Source organism: Haemaphysalis longicornis, unplaced genomic scaffold (genome assembly GCF_048455015.1).
Source record: "Haemaphysalis longicornis isolate Haplotype H1 unplaced genomic scaffold, Haemaphysalis longicornis Haplotype H1 scaffold_10, whole genome shotgun sequence".
Lineage (NCBI taxonomy): Eukaryota > Metazoa > Arthropoda > Arachnida > Ixodida > Ixodidae > Haemaphysalis > Haemaphysalis longicornis.
Window position 1 is genome coordinate 17,369,356 of NW_027526204.1, and position 27,079 is coordinate 17,396,434.

The 27,079-nt window shown below is 43.8% G+C and overlaps 1 protein-coding gene across 1 annotated transcript in view; it reads right to left on the reverse strand.

The window, feature by feature from the left end:
* Positions 1-3,369: 3,369 nt before the first annotated feature.
* Positions 3,370-27,079, reverse strand: part of LOC144157626 (uncharacterized) — a 42,082-nt gene continuing 18,372 nt past the window's right edge. The window contains exons 3-4 of the mRNA XM_077688449.1: positions 5,259-5,415; positions 3,370-3,700 (exon numbers count right to left, since the gene is read on the reverse strand). Of these exons, the coding sequence (XP_077544575.1) occupies positions 3,531-3,700; positions 5,259-5,415 (327 nt within the window). The 3' untranslated portion in view covers positions 3,370-3,530. The remainder of the gene's footprint in view (positions 3,701-5,258; positions 5,416-27,079) is intronic.

The following is a 27,079-nucleotide window of genomic DNA, read 5'->3' on the forward strand; positions in this document are numbered from 1 at the left end:
GCGCGGACTGCATATGGTTTCCAGCGAAGAAGGAACCACTCCCGTCCGTCGCACTCTGGGCCGTGCATAAATCTGAATCGAAGTATTTCCTCCTGTTGCTCCTTATCTTGCTGCTCCTCATGCTCCTGCGTTTCTGCCGCAAATCTCGTCGCCTCCGTCCGCGGCGCAGATACGGAGAAGCAAGGTCGTAAGGTCGTGTAAACACGGGGTTTCAGCTGCCTTTAATTTTATAAAAAAAAAAGAGTTTCTACTCATGTGCTACACCAATACAACTCAACCAACCACGTTTCATGCATCATGGATTGATTTAACGTGACCAAGAATATCTCTTTGAAGCAATAAATGGTGTGGTTCAGTGCATGTCACTTCCCTCTGGTTTCACTATTTGTACAGCGACGTGAGTAAATTTAAGTGACGTTGCATGGGTAATCATTGTGGGTTTCATTTACAGCTTTGCTTTCCGACCACATTCACAGGGTAAATTGGCGCGATTTTTTTCTTTGGGGGATAAAGTTGCTTTCGCAAAAAGATATTATTTCTTTGAAACGCACCCACAATTCCGGAACACTGTTCAGGGCGATAAATTCGTCGAAGTTGCGTTCTAATATATCTCATATTGCGTCATCGTCTGCGCGCGCATAATCTTTACCGTAAAGCCACGTTCATCTTGTAGATGAGCAACCTTGTAGATGAGCAACACAAGCAACCTATGATCTGAAATACCCTTTTATACGCTAACTGGGCTGTTTTTAAGTGTATTGCCAACAAACGTCAGGTCGAGAAGACAGGAGGACGACGCCCCAATTCTGGTATGTTCGCAAGCAAGTCGGTTCGGCGAAAAACTGAATGCAGTGAAAAGCGGCGATTCCGCAACTCTGACATATCTGTTATCGTTACACATGTCAGCCCAGTTTATCACCGACAGATTAAAATCCCCTGTCATTATTATGTTTGAGCTTGAGTTTGTGTGCTGCGAGAGATAGTCGTGAACAGCTTCTAAATACTGAAGCGCAGCATTGGGTGGGCGGTATACGCCAGCAAGTAATATGGTCTTGCTGAATAAGATAATTTGCGCCAGAAGCTTTCGTGTTCGGGAATTCCTTCAAGAACAGAAAACTCGATGTTGTTTTTAATGGCTATCGCTACGCAACCGCCTCTGGAAGTCCTGTCGTTACGGAGTAGTTGGTATGATGCCGGAGTTACTTCACAGTCTAACACGCCAGCATGTAACCAAGTTTCAGTAATTACCAGCACGTGCGGGTGATAACATACAATTAAATTTTCAATTTCACTGAGCTGGTTCACTACGCTGCGGGCATTGAAGGACACAATTCTAAAGTTTTTGGTCTTCCCGTGTCAATCCGCCTTCTGAACATCAGGTCTGGCCCTTGCAGCTGCTTTTGGTCGAGAATACCTTGCAGCAGCTTCTACTCTGGCGTTCTGTACGGGGTCCCAGACAAACATTTTGCCATCGACTTCTAGCTCGTCGAACACAAGGGACACCTTCGCTCCTTGTCCCTTCTCGTCTGCGGCAGAGCGCCACAACGGACTGCGCACATCTCTCACTCTTTTCAAGATATCCTTTGAAGTCGATGTTTCTGTGCTTCAGGAAGAAACAATTTGAGTTTTGAGATAAATCAAAAAGTCAAAAAGTCGTAGAACGAGTGGTCGTAGGTGTTCGCTACGGGGATGGCCTTTTGTGTGAATCCTTTCTACAGATTTTGGTAGGTATCAGTGATACTCAACTCACTCTTGTTCACGGATATATTTTGCACTGAAAAACTGCGTGATTTCCGCTTGCTGTCAGTACACCTCCTCCGCATTCACAATGGTAACAAAGTGTCACTTTTGCTTTTTTATACTTTTCGGCATGCGTTAACGCGCGTTTACAACGAATCGTATGCTGGAAGGGCGCCTTTTCGCGAACTTCATACTCTTTCCTGCAGTCAAAATTGTTGAAGGGATGCTAGCTAGGACACTGTACAGGGCGGGGGCGCTCTTCTTTCTCACCGGTGCAGATGGCAATTGCGAGCTTTTACTGAAAAGACCAATCGTTTTGTATTCAGGCAGCAAAAATCATTCACTAACCCATAGCACACATATCAGGGGGCACACGCGACTACTCGCAGACAGGCGGGCCTAGCACCTAACCGACACCGCACTCACACGTGGTGAGGGAAAAAGAAAAATCACTTTATTTCCCAAGCAAATTGGCTAGGGACGCGTGCTGGCCGCCGGCCGAAGCCTGGCGGCGACAGTGGCGGCTCGGTCAAAGAGGAGTAGTTGCAACCCCCGTTGCGAGCTGCCCAGCTCGCTTCCTCCAACCGCTCGACGCTGGAGATAAGGGGGAATGGGTTAAGAGACAGGCTCACGTGGCGTCGTGTCCAGGGAGCCACAGAGGGGACAGTTGGGTGAACGGAACTCAGAGGGATTGATCTTGTGGCGCAGGGAACTACTGGTGAGGGAATTGGTCGGAAGGATTAGCCATAGGTGCACCTGAGTGTTGGTGAGGGATGTGTGGGCAGCGGTATAGCGGCGGCGGGAGAGGCGGTAATGCTCCGTGATTTCTTGGTACGAGAGCAGTCGATCGCGCGCCGACGGAGCCCCGTGGTCGGGAGCAGGAGCGAACCCAGCACGGCTGTTTAGTTCTCGCGCTGCTTTGTGGGCCGCCTCGTTGCCTTCCACCCCAGTGTGGGCCGGGATCCAGACAATGTCGACTGGTTGGGTAGGGGGATTTTGGAGGAGAGTTTTGGGCGAAATTGCGAGCGAAATTTGCGAGACAAATAGGCTAAATTAGTATATTTCGCCAGACTATTTTTCAGAAAAACGACAAGAAACCTTGATTCATCAGCGTAGAGAATTCGTTGCATCCAAGTTAACCGACGCAACACCTTCGTTGTATAGAGGTGGCTAACACAGGCTTCAATGAAGGTGGAAATGGGCATTTGAAAGACTTCGTTAAATAAAGAAATTCGTTACGCATGGGGTTCGTTACATCACGTTTTAACAGTACTGCTATTTTGTGATAGTACTGATCGACCCCGAAAGGTGTCTTATACGAAACATTTAAATTTAGGTAAGGGCAGTGACATAAAACAGAGAGAAAAATATAAGAATTTCAACACAGGAATATTGCGGCTTTGTGATCATAATACATCAAGATTCGTACTTTATCAATGTAATTGTATCCTTTCCCACTCGATCTTTATAAGTGCAATGGTGACCTTTGCTAGCGAGCAAATAAGACTGACAAAATCAGTATAGTAAAGCAAGATTTATTGCTAGCAGCAAGCAGCGCACGCGGAAGCTCGATTTTTACCTTCGAACTCCGGTAAGAGTACAGGAAATGTTTAGCGAAAATTTTCTGTATAAAAAGACAACATTTTAGCCACTTACAAACAGGCCACTAAGCATATAACCCTAAACAAAAAACACCACTTCGTTCCTCAAAACTAATCATAATTGCACAATTGTGTATCATGACTGATGCGGGCGTAGTAGATACGCGGTATTTTCGCAAGTCTCCATGGTCAGTTGCATGGCTTATAAGCGTGGATGCCGACCATTTGCCGTCCCTTGAAACGCCGCCCAGAAGTTCTTTTTAGTAAGTCGTCAATGAAGTCGTATATAAACTGTCGGAGCTCAGCCTTTTCGTCGTCGCCTACTAGTGGAAGGATGGCGTTTGAAGAAGTGAAGGTATCTGCGGAGAAAGCATAAGTACATTGGAAAACGTATTACTCCCTCATTTACGTAAGCGTAAATATTTCGTAATTCTTGCACGTGCATGAAAGGCTCCAAAGTTGCGCCGATGGTGTGAGAAAAACCAGTTTTACGGAACATGGTGCCGAAACAAATCTTTGAAAAGCTCAAGCAAATTTCGTTTCCCAGAATAATCACATCTGGTGGGGGCGGCAGTTTTTCTGAAGGCGCGAAGTGAAAACGCTCGTGTGTCGAGATCAGGACACACGTTACAGATCTGCAGATGGTCTGAATTCCATGCTCGATGGCCGAGCCCCATAGCTCAATTGGGGCTTCTGCGGGTGATACCACTCATATTTGAATATTAAGTGGTTATTCTGGCGTTATATAGTCTTAAATAGACGCTGTAATGGGTCATAACAATTCTAATCACTTAACGAGAATGAAGTCTAGATTTTCGAACTTTTTTTTTAGTGTGCCTCGCCGATTTTTCTGCAAGCCTAGGAGAATAGTGCGTTGGGGAGTGCCACTTCACTCCTAGCTCTCGTCCCATCGACTTGCTGACGTGGCATATGGCGGCACACTTCCAAGTTCACAGGCCAGTATTTAGGGAGTTGCTTGTCCCCGTAAACTGTACAACTTGTGCGCCGACAAGCACCACATAAAAGCCAGATATTGGTTGCAATTAAAATATCAAAAGCTGATGTAGCAGAAATACACAATTCACGCTGGTGCGGTGGCTGCCAGCGATTTCCTCTTCTCCAACCCATTGTTCGCGAGCTACGGCTCTTCCGGAAACAGTAAAATCGCCATCGGTGTTCTGTCATTCAACCACTTCCCCAGGATTATTCGTGGTCCTATGCGTGGAGTACTGCGAAGTGCGCTGTTGTTCAGTTCTCCGTCACAGATCAGGAGATCGTCTGTAATATTTCTGTTATCAAACTGCTGCCGCAGAGTAGGTGGGTACTGGTTAGCTTTTTCTTAAATACCAAGCAGCTTGACGTAGGTAAACTTTCTGGTGCATGCATTTAGGTGTCATATCTTCCGTAATTTATGACGCAGCTAGTTTCGAGGTAACAAAGAAGTAAAGAAATAATACCTTCAGGCGACGCCGCCATCAACGTGCATGTGCGTTTGTTTGAACCCGCCGCGTTGGCTCAGTGGGTAAGGCGTTGTGCTGCTGAGGACACGGGATCAATTCCCGGCCCCAGCGGCCACTTTTCTGCTGGTGGCGAAAGGCGAAAGCACCCATCTTTTAAAGATTGCGGAGCACGTCAATGACCCCCGCATGATCAGAATTAATACGGGAACCTACACTACGACGTACCTCATTGCTTGTTTAACAGCTGCGTTAAACCTCACAATCAATCAATGAAGAAACGTGTATTATCTTACGGCTGCTCAGTCCACCTTAAATGAAGCAAATTTGGTTTTTCGCCCTTTGATGGTTGGTTTTTTCATGGTCCGATATATTTTGTCGTATGTGCTAATGAACTTATCCTAAAGTCGCTCTTTTTTGCGAATGCTGAAGGCAAACAGCGGCCGTATCGCTCACGTACCAGCCGCTTCTTCGACGGTCTTTTTCATGACTGCTGACGTGTGGAACACTTCGCAGGACAGAGGGCACAGGCTCGCTTCACGAACGAGGCTGGCGGCGTGTGCACGCAAGGAATCCAGATCCATTGCTCGTGTTGGTGGAAGAAAGCCTTTCAGCAACTGTAAAGGCCGGACGAAAGGCACCTTAGATGTGAAGGTTCTATAACGAGAAGATCAAGGCTAGTTTAGGGCACTTTCCGATCCATAAATGGGACGTAATATACTCCTTTACGGGGTGTTTAACATCAGAAAGTGATGTGATGTCATAAATGACAGAACTAAAAATAAACCCAATGATTTTATAGACCAAACACCCGTTTTTAAAAACGGCATGACGGCTGGTTCCCACAAGTAATTTGCCACTCAAGTTCTCACAAAATTACTGTCCCTACTTACCACCGTGTAGTATTCCTACTCTTGACCGGTCTCTGTTATGTTTGCCCGTATGCTCACTGTGAGACAACGCGACCGGCACAGGCTGTTCCATTTACCGACCACCATAATCAGCCTCCTTCCCTGTTGGCACTAGTTTCCGAAGGGGGAACGGAAATCGAAAAAGTGGTACAGAAAGAACTGGATAAGTGGGAAAAAGCCAATCACATTTACGATGTCTAGTGTGTCGGTCCACCGACGCTAGCACTTTTTTAGTAATGGAACTCCGGATCATAAGAGGCCAGTAGAGAGTTATCTGGCAACCGTGGTTGTGTACCAGGCCAACACCCACCTGGCATGACTGAACCCCATACGTCTCGGCCCTGAGCCCCCAAATGCTGACATTTAGGGGACGACAGCGGCAGTCAGGCAACCGACACCTCAACGAGGGTGCTCAGAACTTCTTCGTTCGGTCGGGCAACCCATAACTTGAACTTGGCCACGTTGAGTGTCGAACTCTCTCTTGCAAGGAAACCTTAGATGTGCCACCATAGGAGTTCTCGGACACAAAGTGGTATACAATAGGACTAAGCCAGGTTCGAACGACAGAAGCTTCACGGAATAGAGTAGCGTCCATACTGTGTAATACTGTGTACCGCAAGTAAAAGAGAGCACGGGAAGGGATTGTTGATTCACAGAGAGATACAGTGCCATGAAGACGAATCCTTCAATGTTATTAGAAAGAAGCGACTCGTTCTGACCAAGTTGAACTAATGATGCAGGTTTCAAAATGGCACGAACTTACGTACGAACAGCCAGCTACGCTGGTGAGGTCGCCGATACTGTATCAGAGAAATTGGAATAAGGAATTAATAACGCAACAACGCGGATTATAATTGTGGTGGGGACTAACTATAACGTAGGTTAAATCAGGAGGGAGGGAGGTCAATGGGAAACATTGGAGTAAGGGGCCAGAATATCCGAGCAGGCGGACTCCTCGGTTTTGAGAGAAATATCGTGAAGGTCGTAAACACATGTGAAGGTATGGAAACAAAAACAAAAAATGAAATGGAAATAATCCGAAAAAGAGCACCTAATCGAATAACAACAAAGGAATAGAAAAGGTACGTAAAAATTCTCTACGGTTCGCATTAAAATATTGACGGTACTGTACGTTGCAATCCAGGTTTGTGGGAGAAGTGGAGGTGTAGGCCGGTCTATCAGTAATCACAAAATGGTAACGTGCGCACGAAATGTGGAATGCAAAGGCAAAAAATGGATGTAGTGAAAACAACGAAACCAACATAGGGTCCGTGACAGGACGCCGGAGATTTAGAAAAACATTTCCGCAGGAATTCTCCCTTTTAATCGCAGACAATGATGTGAGCGGTGAGGGGCATATTATATTGAGCATTTATTTCACTTCGTCTTAGTTGCCGAAATATTGAAGAAAAGATTGATGTTACAAAATACACAGCAGGAAAATGCAGCAAACTCCGGTCATCTCTTGTACAAAGCAAAACTATCTGATTTATAACATTGTAAGCAACAATCTTTACAAGAAAAAAAATTTGCTCATCAAAAATTATTGAAAGAAGACAAACACCACGTGGATTATATTGCATGTTATATAGGAATAGAATAAATAATGCGAAGTGCTATACACTCAACAAAGCCTATAAAATAAAGAAATAAACTCGAGTACAATAGCAATCGACCACTGCAACTAAAAGAATGAAATACAACCGGTCATCTGGAACCAAAAACGCGTATAATAAACGTTGAATGAGTAAAACACAACATATCAAAGATAATCGCCGTGTAAGCTGCAGCTGTAAGAGAAGAGTAATTTAGAAACCACCTGGTAAACTACGCCTAAAAACAACAAAACCTATTGTGAAAAGTAGGATCACGAAATCTTCGAGGACGGTGGATGAAAATAAATTGGGGAATATATTTGGCGAAATAAATTGGGAAAATAAATTGGTTTGTGCCAACAACCACACAACAACAGGCCAAACGCGGACGGCTGCGCTAAGACTTAAAGCGCTAACAAGAAGCCAGAAATTTAGCACTGGAGGACTTACAGGGTTACCTTACGAACAACAGGGATAGTACAATAAAGCTACCAAAAGCACTCATTTCCAGGATGTACGCTACCCATTTGACGCCAACGTACGCTAGTGGGGTTAAAAGTTCACCTTGTGAGATCTCACAAATAACTAAAGAGCGATAAGGAAAGGCACTCAAGGAAATAAAAAAAGAGAAAAGCTGCAGCATGACTCTGAATAAATTAAACCAGACAGCAGGTGTACTATAAAATCTTGGTGCACTATTTTTAGAAAACCTAGGGACTTTAAAGGCGCGAATAGCTTGTAAAAACACCATCCTAACTCTGATTCACCACAAGAGAGATACCAAGAACTGTATTGGAATACAGACCAAACAGCCTAATCTTGGTTATACTAATACTGTTATTTACCGAGGTAATAGGTGACGCATTGAGTGACAGCCTAGATTTCGAACAACCGAGGGCCCATGCTGCGTATATAAAAGGATAGCGAGCCATTTATTACACAGTTTTCATCAATGAAGAGATCAAAAATCGGCGGAGTGTAAGTTCCTTTAAAGGGCATTCATAGTCCACGCAAAAGTATTTGATGCGGTGAGCACCTCAGCAGTACTTTTCATGTGGTGAATAGTGAGGCATGTTGATACAGAACTGAAAGAATAGTTTGCCCATACCCAAATTAAAGAACGGGTGATTTAAAGCATGGCAGTGGCAGTACTAACCGCCTACCCACTCACTGCCTCTTCTCTACTGCCGTATCTTCTTGCTTTATTCTTTACATACTTTTCACGGCTGTCCTCCTTTCTATCGTTTCCTTATTCATTGGTGTTGATTTTAAAGTTGGTATGTCCTCTCTGATGCCGTACCTCATTTTCGGCAGTCTTCTTATTATCCTTTTCATGGCCGTTTACATACGTTTTTTTCGTAAACAAATACGTCGAGTGCATTCATTATATTTCTTTTATTCCCGAGACAAGCTTTTTTTTCTCAGTTAGCGCCCTTTTCCTTGCCAATCCTTCTGAGTGGATATGAGCCATTCTCTTGGCACCAACCAACCAACAAGGCAAACCGCGAGCTAAACAGGACGACAAGGAGCGAGCAAGCGCGGTGTTGAACGGTACCTGTTGGTGATCGCTTGGTGATGCTGCGAAGTTAAGTCGCAGAGCACGAGCGACTTCACTCCGCTGGCCTCAAGTTTAGTAAGGGGACCTCTGAATGAGCAACCAGCACGCGCCATCAAACTCGCTGTCAGCTAGATCGCCGCCCGTTTCGTCCAGCCGTTTCGCTCAACCGGATATCGCCGTCCACGCTAGAGAAGTGCCCTTTACCCTCCTTGTAGGGCATGCCCACTTACCTAGGGCGTAGAGGGGAGAAGAGGTGTGCATGGCTAGAGCAAGTTAAGAAGGGGGACTTTTGAGCACTAATTATGTAGTTGTTGATAGTGTGGCGAATTGTGCTTCCCCTTTTTGCTTTTGTTGATACGTTTGTGCCAGTTTATGCATTTGTGCTGTTCATCTAAAATTTCATTTTTTCACTTACAAGTACGTGTGGAATCTCCTTGGCCAGTATATGTGACATTTTCTTGGCCAGTATTGATCGGCATCTAGAGCGTGACCTTGACGAAGGGAAAGTACTTAAAGTTTCTTGATATGTCGATTATTTCCTGATTTTTAGGCATCACCGGTATTACCTAACCTGGACGCTACTAACGAGATTTTAGCTGAGTTTCGACGATTGGGGAAAGGTCTATCTTTCACCCATGAAGTGCCTCACAATGACTGCCTGCAGTTTTTAGATATTAACCTTACGCTTTTATGAGCCAACGTTTGTTGGTTGTACCTCCAGAGAGTGCGGACAGGTCTTCAGAAAAAGGGCCATCGCGTGCTCTTGCCTTCAAGGTGCTATGACGAAGACATGCCATTACAGGGTGCAAGAGTGCTTCGTCGCTGAGGTGGCCAGACTTCAGACGGCTGGTTTTCCTGTGGTCGGGTTGACAGTGGTGGCCATGTCGTTGCTACAGAAGGTGAAGGGCAGGGCCACACACACGACGGACCGCCTAAGCGTAAGAACCCGGTGGTTGTACCGTATGTCCATAGAGTGGCACAGATCCTGGAAAATGTAGCCAACAGGCACAGAGTGCTGGTAGTCTTCTATGCCCTCCGGAACTTAGCTACTCTGTGCACAAAGATCATGAGAGGATAGGGCAACAAAAAAGGCTGCCTGAAGGCACATACTACACCGTACGTGGATTGTGCAACTGGGGTCTTATTCATGATTCCGCCTACGTTCCGGAAGGTATGCATTGGCCAAACTGGTTGCTGTTTGAAGACCGGCTAAAAGAACAACACTTGCCGATAAAGGATGGAACGGGCTCGCACCTTCCACACCACTGCAAGAACTGTGCAAACAAGCCCTGCAAGCAGCAAGTGGATCAAACCAAATTGCTTGGATGAAGCAAGGAAAGGTGGCAAGAAAACTGATAGAGGCCTTTTATATACGGGAAAATTACGCCGACCTCCCCTCGGGAAAACCCTGTGTAGATGCGACGCATCGTGGGATTCCCTCGGGGTGTCCGTTGGGTTGATTCTCCGATTGCGTGAAACGTGCCATGAACGGGTACGATGCATTTCCGTCTACTACGGGGTTCCCGCATCCCGTGCACGTCGCTTTGCAGCCTCATCGTCGGTGGTGCTAGCAGTTCTGTTATTGGGCTGGCCGGTGCTTGTTGCGGTTGCGCCGACCATCACGATAGCAGGCTTGATTGAAATCAGCGTTGGACACCGGAGCACCGGCGCTGGAACGACGAAGCGGAGCAGCGCAGGTACCGCGCTGTATACCGCCGCATAACGGTGAGGGGAAAGAGAGAGAGCAGCGCATGCGCATGCGTTAATCGAGCGCTAGCGCGCGCCGACGCACAGCTGGCATTGCAAGGAGCAAGCGCTAACGCGCAAATAACGCTGCGGTGAGAGCGGCGGAGAGCGCATGCGCAGCTGGCGCGGACAACGACGATGACGCCGGATGGATTAAGGGATGCTCGCATGCATGGACAAGGCGAGTGAATGAGATGAAGTCGCATCTAAAACAGCGATAACTGCGTTAGCGAAGCGTCCCTTTCTTTGCATTGCAGTGAATGTGAATTTTTAAACGAGCCTTTCTTGTAATTACACGGATTCCACTGTGCGCATGTGCGCGTAAGGGAATATAAGTGCGTATGCTTTTTTCCAATAAATTAGTTGTGAGTCGGCGCCTGCCTTGTTGTCCTTCTTCATCCGTCCCGTCCATTCGTGCAGTTTTTACTGTAACTATGTGTTCACATGGTAGTTATCGACTAGACCCTCGTCCCTTGTTGGCCTGGTGAGACAGGTGGCATACTTACAGCATTGAAACACCGGAACATAGTAGAAACCTATATAGGATTCTTAGACGACATACATAAGGGAAGTACGAGCAGGATAATCATTCAGAAGGAAAGCTACATGTTCCAGTTAGAAAGGGAGTACGACATCAAGATAACATATCACCAAATTGTTCACACGGTGTCTGGAGAGGGTAGGAAGCCGTCTGACTATTTTAACGAAGAAGGTCGGATAAACGGGGAATAGTTTAACTACCAGAGGTTTTCAGACGACATTCTCTTGCTCCGTGAGCCGGCAGAGCACGTTCATGAAGCCTTAAAAAATTAGTCACAAAGCTTGACCGTCCTGTTACAAGTAAATATGGATAATTCTAGAGTAATGCAAATATGCATGGCGAAAGCGCGCTTTTCAGCTTAGGTAACGCAAGGCTAAAAGTAGTAGAAGGGTATAAATGCTTTGCACGGTATGTCAGTCCTACTCCAAACCTGGAGAAAGAAATGAGGGGCAGAATCAGTCTAAACTGAGGTTCACTGGGCAAGCTCTCCGAAACAATAAAAAGTAAGCTACTTCTATTACTCAGCTGATTGACACAATATATTTCGCGCTGCCGGTGATAACTGAAGTGGAACCTCATTACCCGACTGCTAGGAAAACGTAGGTCAGCTCAACGGGCCATGAAACGAAGGGTGGCAGCAGTACCTTTATAGACAAGAAAGGGGAAACAATCAAACTCCATCTCTACCCCTAACACTCAGGATGTTACGGAGACACGAGACAAGCGCCCGTGAAAGTTCTTGGGTGGTAGAACTGATTGGTGCGCGTGCTGCCTTCAGAATACGTCGCTTGGTCAGCATAATAAATATATCCAAACCTCGTATAGTGAAACGAACGGACGACGTTTCAGCAAACTTCCGGAAAAAGAGGCGGAATAGCGCAACTAAAAGCTATTGTCCACAATGTTGAGGAATGCTTTAGGCGAAACAACGTTAATATACACGGTGTTGCCCAGCCGTCAAAAGAGGATTTACACGAGGTTCTTCTCCATCTTAGCCATCAACCGGAAAAAAAGGCACCGGAAAAGCAATTGGTCAAAGCGATACACAAGCTCAACGCGAAGCAACATAAAATTCCAGCTATCATTTTTCGCTTCAGAGATCCAGAAAAATTCAACCTATGGTTATGAAAGAAACAGACACTTAGGACAAAAAAAAGCTTCATAAATGAAAACTTAACAGCGCATTAACAGCTCTATTGGCAATGCCGGCAAGTTGGCATGCAAGAAAACTACAAGTTTGTGCTGATAAGAAACAACAAACATTTCCTGCAGAAAATCGATGGAGCAACTGAAGCGACTGAAAAGTATTCAGCAAAACTTGTCTAATGACCTGTTTTGATTAACTTTATGAATGGGAGGACTGTCTCCAATCTGTGGTGTTTGAGCGCTCTCATCAGGTAGACGACACCATAATAAACATTAATATTCAAATCTATATTAAAAAAAAGATCAGCTATGCTCGCATTTGAATGAAAGCAAGATTGCTGTCCGCGTAATAGCTTTGACTAAAGTGAACATTCACGCCAAACGACAGTTTTCGTTCTTATTCAAAGGCGCTGAAGGCTTATTCGAGAGCGCTGCTGTGTCGAGAAAAACGAAGGGGTGGCGGAACTTTCGCATTCGTAAAGCAGAACTGGCTGTTAGGTTCAACTCAACTAAAATTTGAGCATGCAGAGGCATTGCTGATATCTAGTAGTAATAAAAATGTAACGAACACGATATGGGCAATTGACAGGCCATCCAACATGATCATGAAGATATTTTTGGGTGAACTTAAACAAATGGTAAAGCGGCATACGAATGATACGAAGCCTATAATGAGAGACACTGCTATTAACTGTTATAGAAGAGTAAAAAACTGCAGCAATAAACTGCGCCAAGTTTCTTTTATCGGAATTCAAGCTTTCAGTGATCATTAATCACCACACAATGAAAGAGTACTTAAAGGATCAAATAACCAGGTCATGCATAGAGTATAACTCGTAGAACGGAGCAAATACATTAGTCTGCAGTCATAAGGGTAACATTGGCCCACCATTAGTTGATAGCACTAGCAATCTTTTTTTTTGTAGAAATAGGTTAAAAGGCTGATCATTTAACAATTAATATTTTAGACGACAAAAAATGGATCCCTACTTACGTGAGACTAACTGGAACACATTTGCTGGCCCTGGATCACCTAAGCTTGTACACTTAAGAACCTGAAGTTTTTCGTGAAATTTAAGAATGCTCGAGTAGATGTGTAAAATAAAACATTCACTCTTTAACAACCGATGAATCACAACTGATAAAATTGCTTTGCTATTTCAAAGATAAAGCTAGGCAAAGATATCGGAAACAACCACAGGATACATAAATTAGGCGATAGTCTTGGACTTTGCCGAATACCGTAACAGCCGAAATTCGCCAGGCTCAAAGGAAATCCAACTTGTCCCAATTTTTTGAACATAACATGCTAGAAAACGTTGAAGATGACTAACTAAATAATGGGAAGAGTTAAACAAGTGACCATAGATGACACCGTAAGAAAGAACTTTTCCAAAGCAAATATGCCTGCGTTGTGCAATAAATTTTACGACAGGTTGATACAAGCCGCTGAGGCATTAGTGGAAAAGTGGGACAAAGATAGAACGCGAACGGAAGAGTGCAAGCCACTACGCGCGTGCGCCAACACAGCGTATGTTAGTACCGAAGCAGAGTAGCGAACTTAGTACCTAAGCAGAGCTTTGCAACACCGTTCACGGAGTGACAACGTTTAAACCACCCGGATTTGACCACATTCGCTTGAGGGCCTTGTTGCGCCACATGAACGGATTAAAACACGGGCTTTTAAATATTCTGAATGAAATACTTCAAACAAAAACGTACGCAAACAAATAGAACGTTCTATTAAAAAACCGATATGACACGCGAAAAAAGGAACTCGCTAACTACACACCGATTGCATATGTTAAGGGTTGTGTCATGTAATTGAGAGGCATACAGCGTCTATAATGCAACCGTTTTGCAAAAAGTGCTACCTAAATAACCCTGTGCAGGTTCGATTCCCAAAAAACCAAAACACCTCTCCACTTAACAACAAGTTTCGGTCCTCTTTAACGCATCTATTGAAAATAACGAATCCGTATTAGTGTCATCTTTAGACCTATCGAAAGCATTCAATACAGTAAACCATAAATTGACTTTGTTAACCTCTGGTCTTTGCGGTTTCGTGGGCAGTTTCTTAAGTTCTTCAAGAGTTATTTCTCACAACGATTTCAATGCGTAAAACTCCATGGAGGCGAGGGGAAGAAATACAGTGGGGAGTGCCTCGGGGCAGCACACTAGGCCCCATACTTGTCAATATATGTGTTACCGATTTTCGTCTACTCCCACTCAACTTGAGCGCATTCCAGTATAAAGCCGACGCGGCTCTATTTCTGAAAATCACCAACTACTACTGCGGAACAAATATTTTTCAAAATGGCAGTCACAAAGTCATGGACTGCTTCAAACAAAATTCAATTTTCGTAAGTTGACAAAAAAACGAATATGGTGCGCTTTACAAAGCTACACAAAGTTGCTTGTCGGGAAGAGGCTATTTATTTGCATATATCTCAAGCAGCTCTTCTAAATGTAGGTCCCTTGCATTAGGCCCACAAGTAAAATATTTAGACCTCGTCTTTGACCAACACCTAACGTGAAATAATCTCGTCTGGTTTGTATGAAAGAAATTAACGGGTATAGCAGCTATGATTCACAACTTGAGACGGCAGGCGCCAATGAAATTAAGACAAACAATTCATAAAAAACTGGCGGAAGGGATTTGAAATTATGGAGTTACCTTGTATGGTTGCTGCTCAGATTTTTATAAACAACGTACAAATAAATAATTAACAGAATAGTGAATTCATTGCCTACAAGAGAAAGTTTCAAGGCGCAAAAATAGACAAAAAGTACTCTTATTCAGGTGTACTTCAGGTGCGCCCGCTATATGGGTACGGGGTACTAAAACGGTATTATTTCTACAACCAGTTTCTGCAACCAGGGAAAAGTAGAATGCTAAAAACACAAAAAGGTTTGTGAAGCGGCGAGTCTGTAGAAATTACGAGAAATAATGAGAAAATATTACTTGCCAGAATTTATATGGCTCTCCGAAACCATCTATGCGATATAAAACACAAAGGAAAATGTTAGATGAAATTCGAGAGTATTGCGTCTCAGGAAACATATATATTTAAGTAAGTATAAGTAAGTATATATTTTGGTTGTCTAGAAGTGTTTTTTTTCTGGTTATGTTGTGTTGGACTGCATAATTATGATATGTGATTTTCTAGCGAGAAGTATTTGTCATGTTCAAGTTTCTGAGTTTGCTTATTCTTTTTTGTGTATGGTTACAATAACGGCCTGAAAAGCCAACAAGCATTCAGTGCTTAGGCAGACCAGAGAGGAAGACTATTTGAAGCAAAAGTGATTAAAGCTGAATGAATAAATGGCTGACTGTCTAGCTGACTGACTGATTGACTGACTGACTGGCTGATTGACTGACTGACTGGCTGACTGACTGACTGACTGACTGACTGACTGACTGACTGACTGACTGAATGAATGAATGAATGAATGACTGACTGACTGACTGACTGACTGACTGACTGACTGAATGAATGAATGAATGACTGAATGAATGAATAAATGAATGAATGAATGAATAATTGATTGATTGATTGATTGATTGATTGATTGATTGATTGATTGATTGATTGATTGATTGATTGATTGATTGATTGATTGATTGATTGATTGATTGATTGATTGATTGAACCACAGAAAGGCGGAAAAGGCACCAGCGCTAACTTCTATAAGCGAGCTCTATTGATACAAGCTGATTACTGGTAAGAAACATTTAGTGATGCCGTCCCACCTACGGGCACAATTCGTGCTAATGGCAAAAAAACTTAGTTGGAAGTCATCGCTTGGGCCTGTTACGTCTTTCAGTGGTTTTACGTGTTATGCGCTGTACGATGCTCTAGATCACCACCTGGATTGCTACAAGACGACTCGAAACTCGCTATGTTTATACCCACATTCAAAGCAGGATATAAGCATTATCCGGAGAACTACCGCCCGATATCACTGGCGCGGATTTGTTGTAAAATACTTGAGCACATTTTCGCATCAGACGTTTACAGTCAACTCGAATCTCTCTCTGGGTCGTATTCTGAGTGCCTCCTCCACTCCATTTTCTTGCTCCTCTCGGCTGAGGGGAGGATTCCGCAATGCTTATGCATGGGGAAATCGATTTCAAGGATCTCCTCCCCTGGAGGCTCGAGGGGAGGAAGGAGTCAGAATAATAATAATAATAATAATGAAACTTTATTTCTGTTTCATAAACACAGATATGGATACATAAACACAGATACAGAAAAAGGAACCGCGGTAAAAAGCTGTCATTGACAGCTTGACGAGGCCGCAGCCCCCTTTTTTCTCAGACAGCAGCATCGCGACAAAAGAAAACACACAGTTATACAGGCAACCGAAAAAAAGTAACAATAAAAGCTAAAACCCGTCATTTTCAACAGGTATAAAAAGAACAGTTAAACAAGAAAGCAAATGAGAGACATAGAAAGGTTAACGCAGTTTAGTACACATGACACGTAATTGACGTTTAGAACATTTATAGATATCAAAATCGGCGCACTGAAATACATTTAAAAGAGAAGGCAGGGTACACTGTATGCGCTCTTTCCCAGTGTTTAAACGGGATGTAGGGACCGCCCAAGTTTCCTTATTCCTGAAAGGGTAACTGATTTCTTTCTGTTGCAACCGGGCCAAATTACGCATGTAGTTTATGTTTATCTTGGTTTCTATTTTGAATCGGTTACTCAAACGATAATTGTACAAGTTGAAGATTTTGATTACACCACTTTTAAGAAAGAGGTCTCTGGTTGGCTCCCTATAACCTTTGTTATAAACGTGACGAAGAAATTTTTTTGTAGTAAATAAACTTTATGTAAAGAGGAATACTGTGTGTCACACAATACTGTGTGTCACAACTATTGTATTGTGCCACATATTGTATTGTATTGTGTCACACAATACTGTGTGTCACAAATATTGTACTGGTATTGTGTCACTGCGTGTCACAATACCAGGGTCTATCTTTTTAGGGCGCAGCCAATTGTCGCCCGTTCGTGGGCTGAGCTGCGTCGCCACCGTCGAGACCGAGCCAACGATGGCTGCACCTACGAGTGAAAGAAAAAGCGAATGATGAAAGAAAGCAAAGGAGGAGAGTGACGCGTAATTGGAAGGCGAGGGCGGTTCGGCGTGGCGGCGCGAGCCAGCGCTCTACTAAAGTGTTCGGTAATGGAAGGGAGGGGGCAGTGTGCTGTGCCCGCACGAGGCGCTCGACGGCTCGACACTTGGCGATAACGTAGGGGAGGCGTGCATGTGACAATGATGTGCGTTCGCTTAAGACGCAATTCACGGTCCCTTCCTGATACGCACTTCGCGCCGCCGACGCAGAGGTTCATCATCGCTGCCGTTGAGAGAACTCACGAGCGAGTGCTGCTTCAGCGCACTGCTGCTGCGCCAAAAGATCGCTTTGGGGAGTATCGTAATCGCCAGCCAATATTTTTTTTCTAACCAACATGGATTCAAGAAAGGCCTATTGTGTGAGACACAGTTATTTGAATTCACAATGACTCGCATAATATTATGGGTAAAAACTTGCAAACTGACTATTAGAAAGCATTTGGAAAGCATTTGACCGTGTACCCCATTGCCGCCTAATTTCGTAACTGTCTGCTCTTCGGTTAGTTTCACAAACCCTTTCACGGATTCGCTACTTTCTTTCACTGCGAAGAGGGTTTACAGCTGTTAATGTTTTAATTTCTCCACAAACGCTACTCTACCTCCGTGTACCAGAAGAAAGCGTTCCCAGATCCCTTAGTCTTTTTAAAATACACAAATGACCTGCCCGTTAATATATCATCTCGCATTCAATTTTTCGCCGATAACTCCATTATCTACCAATCAATCTGCAGAACTAACGATCACCTCTCCATTTACCTGAACATAATGTTTAATCGGTTTAAGCCATAGTTAATGTCATCAAACATATCGAAGTGCAATGTTGTATCCTTATCCGTAAGCGCTTAAAATCAAATTTTCACCATGTAACTAAAAGAAGCCAACTGGATCGCACTTTGCCCTGCAAATACCTAGGCGGTAGACTTACAGATGGCATTACTGCACATTTGGCATGATTAAAAACTTCAAAGCGCACAAACAACAGGGACAGACGGGAGCGACACACACAAGGGCTTACTGGCAACTGCTGGTTTATCGAAAAAACCGAAAATTTATACAGAAAAACGAGTCATAGATTACAGAAACATGGCGCTTCACTCTAAACTTTTTTCCTCCCATATACTCCCTAGAGGTTCTTTTTCGCCTTTCCTCTAGTGGTCCTCCTTGTAGGAGTTTTTTTTACTACATGGAACAGGGAGGTTTTGTTTACCTCCTCAAAACAGGGCGTTTTTGGGTTATAGAAAGGAGGTATTTAGGGAGTGTTAAGAAATGTTCGGGAGAATTTAAGGATGTCAAAATGGAGTATTCTTTACTTCCTGAAGGGCGTTTTTAAGTAATGTTTATGGAATTTTTAGGCGGTTGAATAGGAGCCTATTATGGCTCCCTTTGGAAGTACTTATGTTAGTTCAGGGGCGTTTTTAGGAGGTTCAAGGGAAGCATTTACTTCTTTTGAATGGAGTTTGACGAAAGCTTGGGGAGTTTTGTAGGCCTTCCGAAAGGAGGTTTTCAAGGCCACAAGGGAGAATTTCTAGTTCCCTGCGGGAGTACTGATTTCACACGGTTTTTCTCGATGTCAGGTTTATTTCAAACGAACTTTCGCAGACAAGTTTACATGGTACATGGTGTACACAAGGAGGTTCCGAAATAAATACTTATGGCGACCTCATATTAGAAGTCACAAATGGCACATTGCTAAATAAAACGCCAGTTAGGAATTGAAGACAGCAATACGATGCTAGTTGAACAAACCGTAGAAACAATATTACTACAAGAACTGGAAATACGCGAAAAACAAAGATAGGCACAAACACAACCGCATGGTAAGTGAAATCATTATAGAACACTAGCGGACCGAGAACGCGTCAGTACTTATCAGAACTTATCAGTACACATCAGCGCTCAGTACACAGTGAAAAAAAATGGCTGCAGTGGTTTACAACAACAAACAAAATTCAGTAGGTGGTGAAATAAGCGAGAGCTGTCTGCTAGTTGAACAAATTGTAGAAACAATAATAATACAAAAACTGGAAATACTTGAAAAACAGAAAGGCACAAACACAGCCGCATGGTAAGTGAAATCATTATATAATACTAGAGGATCGAGAACGCGTCAGTATTTATCAGAACTTATCAGTACGCATCAGTACTAAGTACACAAAGTGAAGAAAAAATGGTTCCAGTGGTTTACAACAACAAAACAATTTTTCAATTTGTGGTGAAATGAGCGAGAGCTGTGCAACGATTTGATATTGAAAGGTAACAAGCATTTTGTAGGTGGTAAAGGCACAAGAGATAAATGATGTAGGAGACAGACTGCAGTGAGATGGCTATACATAAATGAGTAATATAAAGAACGAAAAATATGCTGTGGAAAATACCAGTGCGTTTTGATAAAGACACAAATACGCCAAGAAAAGTGACCGAGTCTGACGGGTTAATTGCAATGATATAGAACAGAATGGGTGGTATCGCGAAAGCTTCTTTAGAGTGAGAACAAAAAGCCATGAAATTCGTGTTTTTCGGATAATTTTTAGTTGATTCATTTCGCACCAGTTGGCAATATTATTTAGATAATTGTTTCAAGGTAAATTAGTTTGTTAATATTTTTGCTTCACTGAAAGATACCTTATTATCAGCATACAGAACGGCCCATCAAATATCCCCTTTTCAGTAAAAAAAGAAAAAAGAAATAGTCAGATATAAGGAATTCTTTTTCACTACTATACAATGATTATACAGATATAAGGAATTCTTTTTCACTACTATACAATGATTACAGGATTGAAAACAAATATTAGTGAGCGATATTGATGCGATAAAAGTTAATTAGTTTTAAATCCTTCACGCGTGGTTTGGTGCAGGCAAGGTCCAAAAAGGCATGCTCCACAAACGTTAGAGCTCTGTGTGCCTTCTTGGGATATCGAATGTTGAAAACCCAGAACGATGCAAACAGCAAACAGACTACACAGTCCTCCCAGTAAAGATGATGCAGTCAAGACACGCTGGCCATCGATGTGGAGGCTAACTTCCCCGTTCACGGAATGCAGGTAGTGAGTCAGAGGAACATCTGCCTGAAAAAGCAAAAAAGAAAAAAAAATGCCCCGCACGTAAAATTAAAAACAGACACTATGGTTAAATGAACTTAATAATTCGGTACAGTAATAAAATTGTAAGGCCAGGTTCCCTGCAAATTCCAGTACCTAAATTAGGAATGCAAAGGCTTCATAAAACAAGTGCCAGTACATTAACGGTCGTGGCTTTTGCAGCAATAAAAAAAATATTACTTCCGCACAATATACTCCAGCACAACTTTAAATGACAGTGAAAATAAAATGCAAGTCTCTGTAGGTTGATAGATTAGTTTTTGTTTTTGAGTGAAAAACACTTTGGTATTGCATGATTTTGTTAACTGCTGTTTCTTGCTTTAAGATGCCAGCTTGCATCTATTCAAGTGAGTGGGCACACAGTTAAAGATGCAAACCCTTGCACTGCCTCTCCCCTACCATGGTGGCTCACTTTCATAGAAAAAGGGCAGCTTTTGCGAGCTGGACGGCTGGTGCAAGCCGTGGCAATACTCACTTCTGCTGGAGTGGCCAACTTGGTTTCCGAATGCAGCCTTGCCTTGTACAGCACAGCCTATCCTGCCTTAAGATCTATGAAGTCATTCAACTCGATCATGTATCAGGATCTGCAGAAGAAAATCATGTCAGCAAATAATGAATTCATGCTGGACAGGCACCCACTGTTTCAGTTATACTTGCAGATACCTCCACCTATTTCCCTCCTGGTGTTACATCCAAAGCTAATTTGTTACGGCTTGTCTCATCAAGTATGGTCATTTGTCATAACACAGCTAGTCATACAGGAAAGTCCTTCACTGGGTCAGAAAACGCTTTCTTTTTTTACAGTAGTAATAAACTAGGCGACTCAGTCATCCGTATTCTGACACCTTATTATTCTGTGTCACCGAGCTGACAAGCATGATTGGAGCATAAGGTCATTTGTAGCCGCAACCGCTACTACAGTCTTGTTAGCTAACGTAAACCTCGTTCATGGCACCAAATTACTTGTGATTGCATGGCAACAAAAAAAAACAGCTGAAATGGAAACGCTATCCTCGCAAACGTACCAACGCTGCATGCCACACACACGCCTTAGTTAATTTACCGTGATTGTAGAAGTTTCCGTCACGCAAAACCACAGTGCACTTTTTGGAGCTGCAAGCTCCGTGTCAAAATCGAGTGTCAGATGAATCGAGAATTTTTTTTGTATGGTCTTACTATTGATTATGACAAAGTTATTACCAACAAAAGAAGAGTGTGTGCATTGTTCTTCTAAAAAAATGATATCCTTTTTTATGCCCGGCAGACTTGTGTCATGCTACGGCAAACTCTGTTCTCTTCCATAAGGGCATGAATTTGTGTTTTTAATTACGTGGCCTTAGCTGGTGACTGACGGGCCCCGATTGTATAGTGACCCCTCATTATCATCCGAAAGGGAATAAAAACATTTCGGTTTCGAACCACGTCGCCGTCGTGGTCCACACTATATGCATTTAATCGTTCGATAGGTTCATAGCATCTTTTACGCATGTCACCGTTTCCTTAATAGGGTACGCTGTTAGATGTGAAGAGTCGACTCAAGCGAGCAAACAACCCCACCGAATCTACAGGGCACAGTTTTCGAAGGGGGTGGCCGTCTGATCTGCGGCTTTCGCCGACCAGAGCGCTAAGAATGAGTCAGAGCCTTGAACGAAAACAACACAAAGACTTATATTTGGACAGGCAAGCCATCAGGAGCTTTAACACTTACCTAAAAAGAACACGAGCAGTTCGATGCATATGAGAGACAGAGTCCCAGAATATTTACCGACCGGGCAAGACGATGCACCGCTGACGGAGGCGATTCGGCTACCTGAGTAACCGTCACGTTGCTTTGAAACGACGCCGCGCGCGACAAACGATTTCATCTCGAATGCCCTGTTACAAACCGGCCTACAAAAGAATGCGAATGCATACCCCAAAAGCCACAAACAAGTACAATAAAACGAGTGTGCGCTTTTTTCTTTGTCCGTGCGTGTACGTGCTGTGTGCGGCACGGTTACTTCGCAGTTAACCCTATCCAAACGTTTGACAAACGCATTGACTGATGACAGACCACTTACCAGCGAGCTGTCCACAGCTGTCGCCGTATCGAAATGTTGTTAGCGGCCGTTCGTCGTGTGACAGGGGCACATAAAAATCTTTCCACCAAATGGCACTACTAGTCCTTCTCAAATAAGAAAAAATGATGGCCCAAGGCGAGGCGCTTGAAGCTCCGGCCGCACCAAGTCACCGGCCGCGCTGCATTGATAGCACGGAGGTCACGGAGGTTGTTTACATCCGGGCAGCAAGTCGTGCCGCCAGGGCAAGTTGAGTCGCTGCAGTCGGGTGCGTTGGCGCGCTGGCACGAGAATTTAAATTGTCTATATATGCGCAAGCAAGGAAGCAGATGAACACTGCAATTGTTTGCAACGGCGAGAACTGTCTCTTTGTTAGCAGCAGAGTTTGACAACACCTACCGCCAAAATAAACAGATTGAAACAACATGGCCGCGCAGTCGGCTTGTGATCGCGCTGGCTGAAGCATCTATACGGGTATACGTACGGTATCGGTTTTGTAGCTGCATGGAACCGTCGCGTCCTGCTTTCTCGTTCTAATTAGCATTAGTCCACGGTTGAAGTGCTGACACACGGAAACAACACAAGACTAACATGGCGACCGCCCGCTTGAGATGATTACCCCAGATGGGGAGTTTATTGTGGACGTGGTTGTATACAAGGAACCCAACGCCATCTCACAAATGGTGTTAAGTCGTTCTAAATCCTCCCTTTTGCCACACGGATGGGCAACGGTACTACCATGGAGGTTCGTCCACTTCTTTAGACCATACCTAGGGAGTACATTTTTTGCTATAAGTACTTTTCAGGGCACATTACTTGATTAAAGCTCCATTTCCGGCTAGTTTGCGTTTACAGTGTGATTAGCGTGTGCTCCTTCCCGAATGTGCGCGCTTGTGTGTGTCGCTCGTGTCGTTCCCAGTTTTTTGTGCGCTTTGAAGTTTTCAGTATTACAGATGGCCTTTCCTCGAGTACCAAAGCAAGCTGGGCGAGTTGGTAAGGGTTCATGGTGCATGGAAGCGCGAAGAAACAACGAAAACCAGGAGAAAAAAAAAGAACGGGACAGAGCGTTACTATCAGCTAAACCTTTATCGGAAAAAACACAAAATTATATAGATGAAGAAAAGAGATAACACAAAAAGATAGTGCATACCTTGGGCCAGGCACAAGCGAAACCTTCTGTCAAGTGACATCCAGAAAGTCACCTTCAAGATTAGAAAAACATATGGAGGCGCGATTACACACCTGTCACCCATTTTCGCGATATGGGCTGCCTACAGATTACAGATTTCGCGCGTCTTTTGGTAACGGTGACGAAATGAAATTGATGTGTCATTGAATAGGGGATGGCATCCACACGGCGACCAATGCGCAGACAAGTTTGAAAGCTTATCAGTTTTTTAGGCCCCTTTCATGTTCACGCAGACGGATGTTCAAACAGCGTCCTCTTTGCCCGATATACACACGTTTGCACTTCAACGGTCTCTAACAGCACCGCCACGCTGCATGCCACATCCGAATGAGTGTGTTTAATAGAAAAAAGGCCGAACCCTGAGCGTGACATGGCCTTTCTTTGGACAGCCGCGCAAACAGAAGAAATCTTACCAGGGGCACTAATTAATTCGGCAACATTAAAACGATTGGAACCTTTTTTCAAAGTGTGAAATGTTATGCATGTAGGGCACCACCGCGATCTCTCTTATACCAAGTTCCGCTCTGCCTCGGTTGTGCTCGGAACAACATCCGGACTTCACCCATTTCACAAGCTCCTCACATACACTTGACAACAAGCTATCGGAGAATTCAGCAGCTTTCGACCCAGCCACCTGTTCTCCGAAGTTGGGGGTCTCATTGTAGGAGCAGGAGTTTGAGACGGTCGACTTGATGCACGAGAGCGCGATGCCATTCTTAACGATTTTCGAATGGGCCGATCCGTACTTTAGGAGCAGCTTAGTCGACCTATGGCTAGAACCACCGACGAACAGAACTGACTCACACAACGGACACACCGAAGTGACCTTAGCAATGCTACGGATAAACCCCACACGTCACCGGATTGCCTGATTGCCGGATTGCCGGATTGCCCACTTGGCACTGGATTGCCAAGACCCATGTGGAGCGGGTGTGCAGAGGGCCTATCCATAATGCACGTACTCATTCAATGCAAGGCACTTAACAAAACACGACGCAAACACTTCCCACATGTATTCTGACAACACATCCCGTTGCACCCATAATACTTTTTAAGAGGCGGGCCCACGTTTACAATCATGCGCGTCTTTGAGTTTCTCACTGATGTCAAATTTTCACATGTCATTTCTTATCATGTATTACGACAACCTGGCCCTTCACACCAGTCATCTTCATTGACGTTTGTTTGATTCGACGTTTCATTTTGCTGAAATGATTAGTGGTGCTACCACTGAAATGAACAATTCCAAAAATACAAACATCATCATCATCATTCATTATCATCATCAACATGATGATCAGAAAAACCTGACCGTAGGTCAATGAGCAGGAGGACGTTGTTCTTAGGTAACTCTAAGGTGAAATTCATTCCAAAGCCGCACTCCTTGAGAGAGAGAGAGAGAGAGAGAGAGACGGTAGAAGCTTTAAGGAGCAAAAAATAAACTGTGGGGTGGAATCCTAGTCCGGAAGTCTACGGGCAATCCTGGCTTTGTCCGCTCGGTCAACCAAGATCATCTGGTCGCAAGGCTCGAGCTGAACAGCATGCAACCCCACTGCTCACGGGAAGGGTTGGGAATAGGGGGAAGGTCGGCGTTTCAGCCGCACTCCCCGACGATGTGATAGAGTGTGCCTGAATTGCCGCAAAACGCACACTCCGGGGAGGATTGTGTGGGGAATAGATCATTTAGTCGTACTGGATTTCGGAACGTGTTTGTTAGAATTCGTCTTAGTGTGTTTTCCTGAATTTTAGACAAACTGCGTTGGGCGGGGGGAAAAGTCGTTCCACCCAATCTATAATATTGGGTTATTTCCTGGAAGGTCTCAATCGGCGTTAGACTAAACTTTCGGCATTCTAACGCAAACACTTTGGTAATCGTGCATTTATGACAGAAACAGAACGTCGCCAACGCAATGGAACACACGTTTATGCAGCCCAAGGAGATACTTCTCTAATAGGCGGTCCACTCTTCTATGGAAGGTTTCAAAAAAGTAGGGGCTACCCTCGAGCCTAAGCAGACACCCGGCTTTCGCACAAAAAGTTCGTTTTGCCATCCTAGAAAGGAACACCCAAGGCAGAAGGAAAGCAGTTTCAAAAAGCTGCCCACAGACACACCACGTTTTGTTCTAAAGACCACTTCACTCGTGTTCTTCAGTTATGCATAGTTTTTACTTTCTCCATCAGTTTATCATGCCGAAGGGAGTAAAAGACGTCTTCAATATCAATACGGAAACCATAACTGGTGCCGGGATAATCATTTTTTGAGAAATCAACAACGCTCTCAGAATAATGTACGCTAAACTGGTCCCGAATTATTATAGAAGAAAGATTGCGCTGTAGAAAACCAGACATAACGGTTTGGCAAATGCCATTTTGAGACACGATAGCACGAAAGGGATTACCAGGCTTGTGCTTTTTTGCGGAAAAAAAATTTGGAGGTGAAGCCCTTTACAAACGTTTACGACAGATGAGAGGCTTGGGGGTTAAATAGGTGATATGCCCACGTTTATAACGTTACATAAACCGCATTGAAACGACTATTTTTTCTGAGACCATTCCTTCGGCTACAATTTCCTGAAACTAAACGGTTGGCCTACCAGTGGGATCTCGAAAATGCGAATATTGTTTGGTTCCCATATATAAAAACATATTGTGAAGCTAGACGGCATTCAAAGAAAAGCCGTGGGATTCGTTTTAACAAGTTTAGGAAAATGCACTCACCAACCAAAATTCTTAAAAATGCAGGATACTAACACTGCAAAAACAAGGAAGAATATACGCCTACCATTCACGTACCAGCTACGCCATCAGCAAACCAGCATTGACGCCTCCAATTACATAACAGTCAAACAATCAACACCCACGCGTAAACAGAACCCCATAATACTGCAACAACACTCACCCCGCAAGCAATGTTCCAAACACTCATTCATCCCAGCAACAATAAGGGAATAGAACAGCCTAGCAGCCATGATTACTAAAAGCAATTCTTTATATGTATTTTCATATCTTCTTGAATAACATTTGCATTCAGAACCCCAAGATGGCGCTATTGTAGTCATCTTTAGAAAAATAACTTGTGTTAGACTGTCATTCTTTTCTCTCTTTGACACTGTAATCATTTGGATGCGGTACAATTATTGTGTTAGTACTCGGTTGTTAAAAACTTCAATAGAACTTTTTAGAATTTGGTTGTTAGAAAATGTTAGAGCATTGTAAGCATCATTGTAACGAGTATCCTAAACGATGTATAACTTACAGATGTTTTTTGTATGTTCTAGGGCGTGTTTTTGTG